The 12,592-nt window shown below is 45.7% G+C and overlaps 1 protein-coding gene across 1 annotated transcript in view; it reads left to right on the top strand.

The window, feature by feature from the left end:
• si:ch211-113g11.6 (uncharacterized protein LOC559008 homolog) overlaps positions 1–12,592 on the top strand; it is a 28,638-nt gene that overhangs the window by 5,764 nt on the left and 10,282 nt on the right. Inside the window, exons 3-10 of the mRNA XM_053432656.1 lie at positions 2,091–2,153; positions 5,988–6,083; positions 6,404–6,509; positions 8,483–8,590; positions 8,927–9,066; positions 10,639–10,817; positions 11,051–11,159; positions 11,320–11,524. Coding sequence (XP_053288631.1) covers positions 2,091–2,153; positions 5,988–6,083; positions 6,404–6,509; positions 8,483–8,590; positions 8,927–9,066; positions 10,639–10,817; positions 11,051–11,159; positions 11,320–11,524 — 1,006 coding nt within the window. The remainder of the gene's footprint in view (positions 1–2,090; positions 2,154–5,987; positions 6,084–6,403; positions 6,510–8,482; positions 8,591–8,926; positions 9,067–10,638; positions 10,818–11,050; positions 11,160–11,319; positions 11,525–12,592) is intronic.

Below are 12,592 nucleotides of genomic sequence, written 5' to 3'. Positions count from 1 at the left end.
GAAACTGGGAATCCACTCTGCTGCTGCTGCCGTGTCGAGAGAAGCCACCAACCACAAAGTGAACGCTGCCAAGTTCTCAAGTCGACTTCAGAATCCTCTTTGGCAGCTAATCAATGTTTGGAAAGGCTGAAGAATTATGCTGCTTGGTAGAATGGGCGGCAGCGAGCAGAAGGTTGAAGACTCGAAGCAGAATTAGAGACCCGTCAGAGGGTCAACAACACACAAACACACACACACTGTCCTGTAGCAGTTGTAAAGGTGGATAACTTACACCTTTGTCAGTTGCTTTGGTTCATGTGTGATTCAAAGCAGCAGCCTTGCAGCCGGGTGGAGTGAATCAAAGCACCTGTGTGGTCATTTACTCCATAATATTGGCAGAGAATATCGTCCCTCAACTAAATCTCCAAAATACTTGATAAAGTGGTCGATGAAATTTGTTTCTTTGTGGTAAATATCAACCACTTTCCTCTGAGATCTTGTGTTTGTTCAGTAATTTCTTTTGTGGATGAGAGATTTGTATATTTCTTTTTCAAATGGTTCATATGCAAACGCTGCTTCTCCACACTGGAAGGATCCAGTTGAGGTGGTTCTTGCACCTGATTGGGTTCCTCCCACATCTGGAACATCCCAATCGGGAGGTAGACTCTGAATGTAGGACTGTATCCATCAGGCGGAGGTGGGGAATGTGTAGAACTCCCTGAGATGGAAGGAACTGGATGGAGAGATGGTTTTAATTCACTAATTTTAAGAATAAGGTAAACGGTCCACCTGTGAGGGTTTAATGTAAAATGAGATGTAATGTGCTTTGTGCTTAAATCAGAGAGAACTCTCTACTAAAGAAAGTTAAACTAAACTTTCAAATAGAGCCTCTCTCTGCTGCTGGGTGCCCCCCCCCCCCCCCCCTCCTCTGAATCAGAGGACGTGGAGGGATGAGTCGACCGACCCGCTGCTGACCCTCGGTGCGGCTGAGATCCAGAGAGGAGGCCGGGTCATGAATACATTAATGAAGCTGCAGCTCTTTACTCTGTGAGGAGAGGAAACCTCCACTGAGCTAATGAAGTCAACACAGGCTCAGGCTTCCACCGCGTGTGGTCCACCCTGTCAGCTCCGACTCACCTGACGGATTAAAGACTCAGTGAACCTGATGTTTCATTCAAATTACAGCTTCACGCCTCATGATTCCAAATGATAGCAGCTTTGGTTTTCTTGGTGGAAAACCAGTGACGGGTGATGTGTTTGGCGCTGAGAGTGTTTCACTGTTTAATGGTTTGTTTGTGACGTCTTGTCAGGTTTGTTATTTCAACCGTTAACATTCAACAATTGCAGAGGGAGATCTTTATTATTCGAGCAGTGACTTCGCTCTTAAGTTTCGGCTGAAATGTGTCTCAATGGAAAGCTGAGTTATTAATGTTAGGACTCCAGCAGCACCTTTGATTAGTGGATGTTTTCTGATATATAAAAAAGACGTTTCAAATAGTCGAGTCTTGTTTGCAATCCGAGAGTCGAGGATCTGAAAGTAGCAGAACATCCTTTATTAGAAGAGGCCGCTTCGTAAATCCATCTTTATGCTTTCAAACCTTAATCTGAGTCAGAATATGATGGATTGTTTATGACGATGTGATAACAGTGGATTTATACTTTCAATCACAAGGTGCACGTGTGGGAGACGCAGCTCAGGGCCGACTGCAGTGGAAAACCTCTGCTGTGAGGAAAACACAAACCTTGACCTTGTCACATGTTATTCTGCTTTGTTGTTCAGACGCTGGGCTGCATGAGATACCTGTGATGGTTCCCACTGCTCATCAGGCTTGAGTCATGTTGGGTTCAGAGCACTTTGGTGTTTGTGTGTGTGTGTTACACTGCTGGATTCACATTTTAACTGTACTGAACAAGGCTGATGTTTAGAGGATTGTAGAAATGAATATCAGGGAGAATGTTAAATAACAAACTGAGTGAATACAGGAATCACTGGCTGGTGTTGGCTCAGAGGACGGATGGTTCTCTGTGGTTCAGCAGGGTCACTGGTTTCCTGCTGAAACCGAACTGTGTGAGAGAACTTGGCTCAAACTAAACCGTTGTTCCTCCCACAGATCCCAGCGGCTTCCGATCAGACTGCGATCGACACCTGCAAGGCAAAGGCTGCGCCACTCGAGGTAGAAGCTCATCTTCACTGTCAGCACCTCCATCAGCGGTGCACGGCATTAACCTCCTCCTCCTCCTCCTCCTCCTCCTCATCATCATCATCATCGTGTCCCTCATCTTCATCAACATCATCTGCAGTAAATCGAATGAAGCTGCAAATTGTCAGAGACTCATAGATGTCAGTTCTCTATATGTCTGATTTTCATCAAGATTTAAGACGGTCCAGTTTTCCCTCCTGATCCCGGCTCCTGGACCTTCTCTGACTATCCAGGGAATGGACATGGAGGTAGTGACTCATCATAAAAACCTGAACTGATCACTCACTCTATAAGAAGAACCAGAGCCGACACATGAGCTGAGGAGACTGCAGGGGGCGCTCCTGAAGATCGATTAGGAGTTTCAGCCCGATTCTGGATTGCCCCATGACCCAGTGGAGGTGGTGGGAGGGAGGAGGAGAACCAGTAACACACCTGGTTCTTTCTCGACACGTGTCCCATGCTTCCACTAAACTTAGCCTGAATCGGGGCTGGAAACACAACCATCTTAGCGGAGGTAACAAATTAACACATACAAAATGCTAATTGATGCAGATGAGATCAAATCACACAGGAGACGGACTTATCTCAAAACAAACATCGTGCATTATCCAGACGAGTGAGCTGTGGATAATTTCAATGAATAATCCCACGAGGTTCCACCGAGAGGATTTAATCAGTGAGTGTTTAAACCGTCAGAAGAAAAGCAGCTTAATACTAATTTAAGGAAAATAAAGAAATTCATATGAAAGGAAGTGTTGGGCCTCTGCAGGATAATCTGATGTCTTGGAATTTAAAAGGCTGAACTTTGAATCCCCCAAAACCATTATTAATCATTTTACACCAATGACTAATTTCCTCATCAAGTTTGATGCAGTTGTATAATAACATGGAATTAACTGCATGACTGAAACTAATTCTCCATTTATACTCAGGGTCAAATTTTGCATTTGGCAAAAGAAAAGAAAGATAAATAACTATTTTCTGCAGCCTGGAACAAACTAAACCAGAATCTCTGTGATATTAAACTTTATGGAATCTAAGTATATTCACTTGTAGCTAAGATTTGTGTTCATGAAATCAGGTTTAGCTGTTTAATACAAAGCCAAGTTAGCGCTCTGAGCTAATTCATGCTACACGAGATATAAAACTGAAAGGAAGTCGCTCTCTTGGCTTCTTCCTGGTTCGGCTCTGCAGCATCATGTGCCAGGGGGCCATTGGGCCACGGTGGGCAGAGCAGGCAATCAACCGGGGCCCCCGAGACTTTCTGATTCCAAGAGTCAACAGCAACAACAGCTTTGTGAGAACCCTCTTAAATTCTCCATCGTGTTGGTTCGATGCCCCTCCAGCTACTCGTTTGCCAAAGTCGCCATTAACGCCCTCACAGGTTTCACAGGCGTCGTGTTCACTGCAGACATCAGACATGCAGGATTTCACCCAGCAGTGAATAACCAGGATTCATCTTCTGGACTGGGTTCTTCATCAGGGTGTAACGTTTTAAGGGCCCATTTCCTGAAGTGTTTTCAATGTCACTCTATGACTCATTTTTTATTCAGTAGCGTAATTTGGTCGATGTCTCTTTATTGCTTGTTAGCCTGCCTCTGCATGACCCTCGTCTTTTGAACAGTGATGCATGAATTCATTATTTCCTTGAATCTTAAATTCTCCTTTTCTAGAATTGTCTCATGTGTAGACTTGTTTTAAGAGAGGCGGGACATGAGAGCTTTAAAAAGAAAAAGAGAGATGACTGCTCATGTCGGGGGGAATCCTGTTCTCTGAGTTGGACCAGCGCCTCAGCGTGGTCGACCGTGTCTCAGCTGGAACCCACCAGCGTCCTGTGCATGTGTGTAACTGTGGTTGTGAAACAGCAGAGACGATAGATTCTTCTCTACACAAACGTCGCTGAAGGTTCCAGAGAGTCTGGCAGCGGCAGATGGTGCAAAATGAGAACCAGGCAGTAAATCTCCCCCAGTAAAGCAAAATGCTTCTTGGAAGGAGACTGAAGGACGTGAGGCAGCGTCCTTCAGGGACAGACAGACACAGAGTGTGAGCTGGAGACAGGAGGTGAACCGGAGGAAGCAGAGAACACCTGAGCCGACATGCTGATGGTATTTCCAACTATCCCCAAGGCTCAGTGTTGGGTAACTGTCTGTTCTCCTCAGCTCGAGCTCGTCCAGAGCACACAGAGGTGTTTAGAGCTGAACCAACAAGAAGAGACACAAACGGCAAATGCAAAAAAAGGTAAATCTGACTTTAGAACCACTAGTGCTCGTCCTTAATGTCCATCAGGCTTTAAGGATGAGATCAGGGAAGAAGACAGTTGAGCCTCTTTGCATTTACATTCCTCAGGAGCAGGGCAGCACACAGCCAATGTGAACAGTTGCATAATGTCTCGAGAGATTAAAAAAAATATATATATATTTATATATCAGCTGTTGTTTAACGGCTCAGTAAGAATGTTGAAACCGGAGGATTCTGCAAAGTAATATGACCTCGATACGATCACATTTAAAAATCTTGCTTTTGATAACATGGTGGTCAGGGTTATGGTGTGGTTGGTGTTAGCTGACTAAAACATGGTGAGTACAGTTATTATAATAGAGAAGTGCAGGGATATGAATGTGGAACAACGTCCTGTCTGTGAAACTGTGATGTTCTACAAGCCCAACCTCAGTATTCCCACTGGAAGAGAACTGAGGCTTGAAGCTGAAACTCACTAGAGGACCAGTCGTAGGACTTTGCCTATTTTCTGGTGAACTGCACAAAGCCTGACCCACTCCTGCACCGTGAGCTGCTCAGGTGGGACACGTGGGGACAAGTGGGATCCGCCCAGTGGATCCTGCTGGGAAATGGAAGGACACATCTGAAGAAAGCCTGTGGCACAGTCTAATCTTCCAATGCAGCCTCTGACCGATTGAGACTCAGCTATAGATGTAATTCTTATTGATTCTGTGTCTGTAATTTATTCTGCACTGTACCTCAGAAGCCCCGAGAGCTTCTGGAGAGAACACATCCATCTGAAACTTCAATTTAACCCGAAGTCTTCTCATCGAGCTCCGGACGCAGCCTGGACAGCTTTTGCGAAAACAAAATGTCCAAAACTGAAAGTCTCAAATATACAAAGAAAGAAGATTCAAACTTGCATAAACAGAATTGAATAACTAGGACTCTCCTGCCCACCTCCCCTCCTACATGTCCACCTACACACTCACACAAGCGCTGGTGCAGCTTTTTGGATTCAGTGATTTGTTCGTTTTCCATCGAGCTCCGTGATTTGATTGTTTCTCCTTGGAGCCCTTTGTGCGGTTGTGTTAAAGGTAGCTGCACCGAGGATTTACCCTTAAGGTTGCACTTAGTATTCATTTTCATGCTCCGCTCAGTGATGTCCTGGGGAAAGCAGTCTGGGCTCAATGAGTAACGGATGTATATTAAGTGTTACAGTGCTAAACCTCGTCTGCCAGCACCTCTCACTGCATCCTCTCAGAACCTCTCTCCTCTCTGAACCATCCTGCTTTTCATCTCACTCTGTTTCTCTATCCCTCTATTCCACCTTGGTTTTCTCCATCCCCGGGTCTTGGCTTTGTCTCGTCTTTCCCTTTGTGCAGTCTAGTCCTCTCTAATCGCTCCTCCACACACCCTCCACCCCCCCCCCCTCCTTATTTGCCTCTCTGTCTCTCTGCATCTTTTTAATCCCTCTCCCGATCCGTGTGGATTTTTCCCCCTGCAACCCTCCCCGTCCTGTTTCCACTTCATTTTCTGCCTTTGTCCCTTTCTGCCTTTGTCTCACTGGTGCTCTCTTGTCTCTCGCAGCTGGAGTGTGATAACTTCATCACAGTCATTCAGAAAGTGAACGACACGTTCATCGCGTGTGGAACGAACGCCGGGAGCCCGAGGTGCTGGATGCTGGTGAGAGGTTCTTAAGATCGGCTCCTTGAAAAAACGCTGCCTCGTGTTGGACCCTAAACATTCCTCTGTGATGCTGTGCTGCTGCTTCACCTCAAGCCTGAGCCCTCTGCAGATGAATTGCTCTTTGTGTTTATTTATTTATTTATTTGCTAACTTCCCTCTCACGGTTAGATGAAGTCTGTGAAGTTGTTTTTCACTCAGTAATGAAGCTGTGCCCCCTGGTGATGAGTTGAAATTAGAATTAACACCTTGTAATACGTGTTGTGCATAAAGACTCTTGTGATGAACTGGATTCAAAGCGTCTCTCTTCCTTTCTGCAGGTGAACGACACCGTGCTGACGGACGTTCAGGGCAACGGGCAGATGGCCTCGGCCTCGGACATCTCACCGCCCTACCCGTCCCAGAAGTCCATCAGCCTGCCTGCAGGTGACACATACACCAACTGCATGGCTGTCTTTATCTGAGAGGAAATAGAAATACAAGGAAAAGGTCTTTTAATCCAGAACAAGCAACTTGAGACGTTGGGTCATCGAGAGCTTCCGTGTTGAAAATCAAGCGTTTGGTGGTTTCACATTAAAGAGGACATTAAGTCAGTGACATGGCTGCACTATGTCCATCATGACAGACCAACACAAGCAGCATCTCACCCCCCAGCCAGGATTTTCATGTCAGAAAACAAAACCACCTTCACAACTCAGAATCTTACCTTTGCTCATTTGTGTGAGGAGCAGCCGAGCGACACTCGTGAGCCCCGAGGTCCCCGGAGCCGTCTGTTCTGATCGCTCTCTATTCATAACTTGCAAATGAGTCGACGCTGTTATCTAAAGTACGTCAGCCCAGTGAAGAGCCAGTCCTCCACATGATAGATGTTTCAGGAGATGTTAATTAATCAGAATGTGCTCTACCTTCAACAAGACCTCAAACCATTGCTGAGTTACATTAATGTCTCATTTTGAAAGGATTTTACAGTCTCACTTAATTAAACCCCAGAAGCAGAGGAACCATCAGAAACAGATCCAGTTACAGTGACTTTATATCCGTGCTTTTGCAGATCATACATGTGATTTGTCGAGTGCAACATCACCAGGGATTCACACCAACCACGGTGCCAAACGCACAAAAGTCCACCATCTGCCAACTCACATGGAAAACACACAGGGAAACGTTACTAAAGTGTCTGTGATGCAACTGACGGCACAAACACAAAGAAGTGAGGGAGGAGTTCACAGGCTGTTCAATGCAAAAGGGAAAAGACACAATGGAAGTGTTGTGAAATGTTTTCATACGAGACAACAAACACACAACGTCTTTTAAAAGGCACACAACACAACTTTAACTGAGCTACAGTTCGGCTTCCCTCTTCAAGGAGCTGGAGCTGAAGTTACACTGAGTCGTTTTAAAGTCCCGGTGGTTTTGAATCAGACAAGCGATTCTTTAAAATATGATCATGCATCATGTACGTGCCCTGCAGGTTCTGTTTTCTCCCTGCAGGAGTGGAGGCTCATGGGAACTCTACGTCTCAGACAACTCAATGTCCGGCCTCATTTCAACATCCACACGTCACTGACTGTGTGAGAAGCCATAAGAAGCACTGTTTGTTTTCTGCTTCTTCAAGATTTCTATAGGTTTTGTCCAAGTGGAATAACTTTTATCATATCAAGAAGACTCGATCGGTATATTTTGCCACATGAAGGTGATCATATGCACCATCTATGTTGAATAAAAATCCTAATCGAGCTCCTGATGGAAGGATGGAACTTCTGATTGAGTGACTGTTGAGCAGCTGCACGGCCTCACCAGCTCAACAAAGATGTTCCAAACCAAACCAACCTTTCAGTGGTCACAGGGCACGACGAGGGGGGGGGGGGGGTTTGTTCAGGCCCCTAACGCAGATGGACTGTTTGTAGAGACGCTCAGAAATAAAGCAGAGAGGTTAGCTGGCGCTGCAGGATGCTTTTACAAGACGTGGGATCGATTCCCGAGGCAACGAGCCGCCCGCTCCTTCGACTCGAGCAGCATTCTAATAACAATCAGTGCTAATTAAGATGGTGGTTTGAAACAGCTCCTCTCTGCACCGCTGCTGAGAACCAGCTCCAGCAGGGTGATGGGTGGCTGCTCATCGATGCAGGCAGCTCTTCAGCCTTGATGTCTTCTTTGCTCTTGCCCTCCTTTTCTTCAGCTGCTTCTTTATTCAGCACCGCTCCCCTCTGGGCCACAGGCAGAATCCCTCTGTCCGTCTGTGTGTTTAATGTTCTCCCCGTGTCCTCCTCTCCTCCGTCTTCAGTCCCAGTCTCTGCTCCTCTTCCTCTGAACTCTTGTTCCCATCCATCACGCTCACTGTCTGCCTTTCTCTTCTCCTGCCTACTGTTCACCCTCCTCCTCCTCTCCTCTCCTCTCAGATGGGAGTCTGTATTCGGCGATGTCTTCGGTGGCAGGTCAGGCCGGCTCGATCCGCCGAACGTTTGGCCCCCAGAAGCTGCTGAAGACCGAGAACATTTGGCTGCTGAGTGAGTAGGAGGACGGGAGTCACGCAGAGAGCGTTGCAGGTTCAGACTAATGAATATGGAGCTGGTGGGTGATACTCACAGTAAACCACCATCACAGGGAGCAGAGCATTCACCCTCATGGTTTAGATCGTTTCATTTACAGCCTGTAAAATGTAAATCAGAAATGTGATCAGCCATTTTCTTTTATCTTGATGTTTTCTCACAATATCCTGTTTATATTCAGTTTAATATTAACAGTGCTTCTTAGAATGAAACTGCACAGGAAGATTATACAAGAGGATGAAATGAAAAACAAGGACAGTATCTCACCGGATCTGTTTGAATCTCATCACACAGATCCTCAGTTTGCTGGTGCCGCCATTATTCCGTCTGCGCACAAGGACAAGGAGGAGCTCTACTTCTTCTTCAGCGAGTTCAACAAGACGGCCCGAGTGGACGAGGAGCCGTACCGAGCTCGCATCGGGCGCCTCTGCACGGTAACGATTTATAAATATGGTCAAATCCCGGTTTTGAAATTAAAGTTGGTCGTTGAAATCAAAGCTTCTGCTCGTGCAAACTCTCCTGACTCCTCTCGAGCCGTGAGATCAAAGGCAACTGGCTGAGATGGTTCCATCGGACGTGTTTTCAGAGGCCTGGAGGGTTTCTGTACGAGTTTGATGCCTCAAAAGAAAAAAGCTGCTTTTAAGTGAAACGCTCGTGAGATGAAGCTTCAAAGTTTGATCAAATCCCCAAATGTCCTGCCAGAAGATGAAACATGTGCAACCAGGTTATTTTAAACTTTTCCTGAAAACTCTTCCTGCTCGCTATCAACTACTGTCAAAAATTAGGGCTGTGAAATGATTACAATTTTTAATCAAATTAATCACAGGTTTCTATGGATTAATCATGATTAATCACATTACCGATTTTTTCGGAATATTTTTGTGAAAACAAGATTTATGACATTTAACTTTTCTTTTGTGCTGCAACTCAGCAGTTCTTCAGCAGTTATCATTGCTTTTCCATATGGAACATTAATATAATCTTCATCCTAAACAATATTCGGGCTCCTTAGCCATTGTGTGGTTGAATAAAACTTTTTTTTTTAAATTAAACAGAAATTATTTGAGCTTCTTAGCCATAGGATGGTTGACATTTTTTATATTTTTTGTCACACAACCATTAACCACACCATGATACAATCTAATGCCTCTAAAGGCCCTCTTAGCTACTCGGTCTTTAGCCAGTTGGTGAGGCAAACTAACTTGTTCAAATTCTCTGACAGTAAAGCTGACCGCTTCTTTTGCACAATGTGTCCGGCGAGTGAGTCTGGTTTGTCGCATTCCACTTGAACGCCCCTCGCCGACCAACACATGCTTCGCGTTGCGGTGGTTAGGCGGGTATTGCTACGTCGAAACGATAACTTCTCGCAGAGTGTGCATATCACCTTGGTTTTACTGAATGTTCGATCTTTGTTTTTTTGGAACACGATCTTCCCTTCCAGAAGGTCCTCAGGTTCATCAGAATTATCCATGTTGTTTGTTTGTTTGAATGGCAGCTGCCGTCTGACTGCATTAGAGCGGCGACTAGTGCAGAGGCGGCGGAATTGGAAGGTCCTTCTGCGCATGCGTTAAATGCGTTAAAAAAAACAAACGAATTAATCCTGTAATTTAATCATAACGAGTTAACGCGTTATTTTTCACAGCTCTATAAAAAATATATAACTTTCATAGGTTAATTTACTGAAAATGAATTACAAATATATTTATTGGAGGGGGAATAACTCTCTTATCAACGTCGGCTTTGACCCCAAACTCCAAAAAGTGAACCCTCTGGAGATGCCCGTCCATTCCTAGTGTGATGAAAACCCGTCCATGTATTTTCAAGTTCTTCAGCTCGTCTCTGCATCGATGTGTCACATTTTAGAAGCTTTAGAAGTTGTGGTAGGAGGATTCCAGAGAGAGGGAGTCCTGGTTTCCAGTGTCGTATCATCTCAGGGGCCACAAACCACAGTTCTGGCTTCACTGTAGGTTTTTTACAGTTGTGAAGCTGTTGTGTGTTTTCTCCAGGTGGACGAAGGAGGCATCAAAGCTCTGCTGGCCGACTCGTGGACGACCTTCAAGAAGGCTCGGATGATGTGCGGCTCAGGCAACACCCAGCAGCAGTACAACAACTTGAAGCAGGCCGTGGTGCTGACGGCGCAGGACAAGAGGGCCGGGGTCCTGTACGGCCTGTTCTCCAACGCATGGTGAGCTCCAGAATAAAACATGCTCCCAAAACGAGGGGATAAATGTGAGGCTGAACCGAGCTGTTGGTGATATTTCACTCTCTGGAGGGAAACTGCACTGAAGGGATTGTAAACATGTCTGGTTTTAGGGCCCAGAGTCGACCTCTGAGTTGTAGCCGTTACCCTGAATGTCCCTCTCACCCACTTCTCCTGCTTCCACTGGGGTTGTAATCACTGTTGTTGTCGTTGTTCAGGGGCAGAACCGTGATCTGTGCCTACTCCATTGAAGATATTGACCAGGCCTTCACCAACAGCAAGCTGAAGGGCTACAGCAGCTCGTTCGGCAGCAATCGCCCTGGAATGGTGAGAACAAGTCGTTATTTATCACAGAAAAGAACAAATATGAACCTGCATGAGTCAGAAGAGAAGAGATTGAAGTGTGAGTTAATATAAAAGAAGCAATTTGGAGCTTCGTCCAGGGGGAGTTGTGTTTATTCAAGTGTCGCTTCACTTCTCTTCTCAGTGCGTCCGCAAAAACGCGACCGCCGGCCACAACGACATCAAGAACCTGGGGATCATCAGGTACCACCCGGAGATCGAGGACGTCATCCGGCCCGTGGGCGTGTCTCCTCTGGACCTGCCCATCGAGGACCAGATCACCCACGCCGTGGCGGACATCGTGCTGGCGGTGAACGACGAGCACTACAGCGTCCTGTACCTCGGAACCGGTGAGTGTGCAGCTCGTGGTCAGTCAGCTGTGGGGACGTCGGCCGGGTCTCTTCTCTGGAGCTTTGAGAGATCTGTGCTACAAAGATGAGACGCAGATATCTGAGCGTTTCCCTGAGTTGTCTTCACTCTCAAATATCTCTACCTCCTTTAGAAACATGGAGGACACACAAGCAGCACACGTGGTTTCTCTTTAGCCCCGACTCATAGTGAACTACTAGGATTTATAATAACACAACTTTAGCAACCTTCCCTTCTGTCTTTACTTTAACCTTCTAACTGTCAATTAGACAAACAGAAATGATGAGTTGTGTTCAGCTAAGCTCTGAACAAGTAGATGTGACAAAGAAACATGGAAGAAGATAATCGTCCCACTGGCGTTTATTGAATTTTGAACAAAAGGTCACAGCCACTATATGAACCTGGTGAATAAAAGTATTTGATCAAGTGAACCAGACATTGAACAGAATTTAAAACCAGAAGTTCGAGCTCATAAGAGACTAAAACGATCTGAAACTACAGAACAGGTGTGGATGACTTAAAGACACTGATTTATCGCCGATATGGAAAAAATGCATGTGAGCGCTTGTGTGCAACTGAAGGTTTGACAACTCCCCTGCGGCAAAGTTGTTCCCAGTTCCAAGCAATTACATTTTAATCACAAAAATATATCAAGGCCATAATTGCAACAACAAGACTTGTGTTGCTAAATCCTTTAAACTGGCTAAAAAACGATAAAACACAGAACAAGTAAAAATGGCTGAAACAAACAAATTGTTAATTTAAGCATCGACAAGTAGAAAAACGGACTCACGGTCGAAATGAGTTTTGCTCAAAACCCATTTAAACGATGCCTGACTTCCACGAAGCCGTTTGGATTTGATCACAGCAGCGACACTGAGGCTCGGCTGGTGCACACACACACACACACACACAACCACACACACACACACACCACACACCACACAACACAAAAATTGCCTTGTGCCTGAGGGAGATTACTATGGCAACCATCTGAAGTCATATGCCGGTTCGGGCGTCTCAGCAGCCGGAGGTCCGCCGACAGAGGG

This window comes from Pleuronectes platessa, chromosome 10, assembly GCF_947347685.1.
Source record: "Pleuronectes platessa chromosome 10, fPlePla1.1, whole genome shotgun sequence".
Taxonomy (NCBI): Eukaryota; Metazoa; Chordata; class Actinopteri; order Pleuronectiformes; family Pleuronectidae; genus Pleuronectes; species Pleuronectes platessa.
The sequence above is the reverse complement of the archived record's forward strand: the minus strand, read 5'-3'. Positions and strand labels throughout refer to the sequence as shown.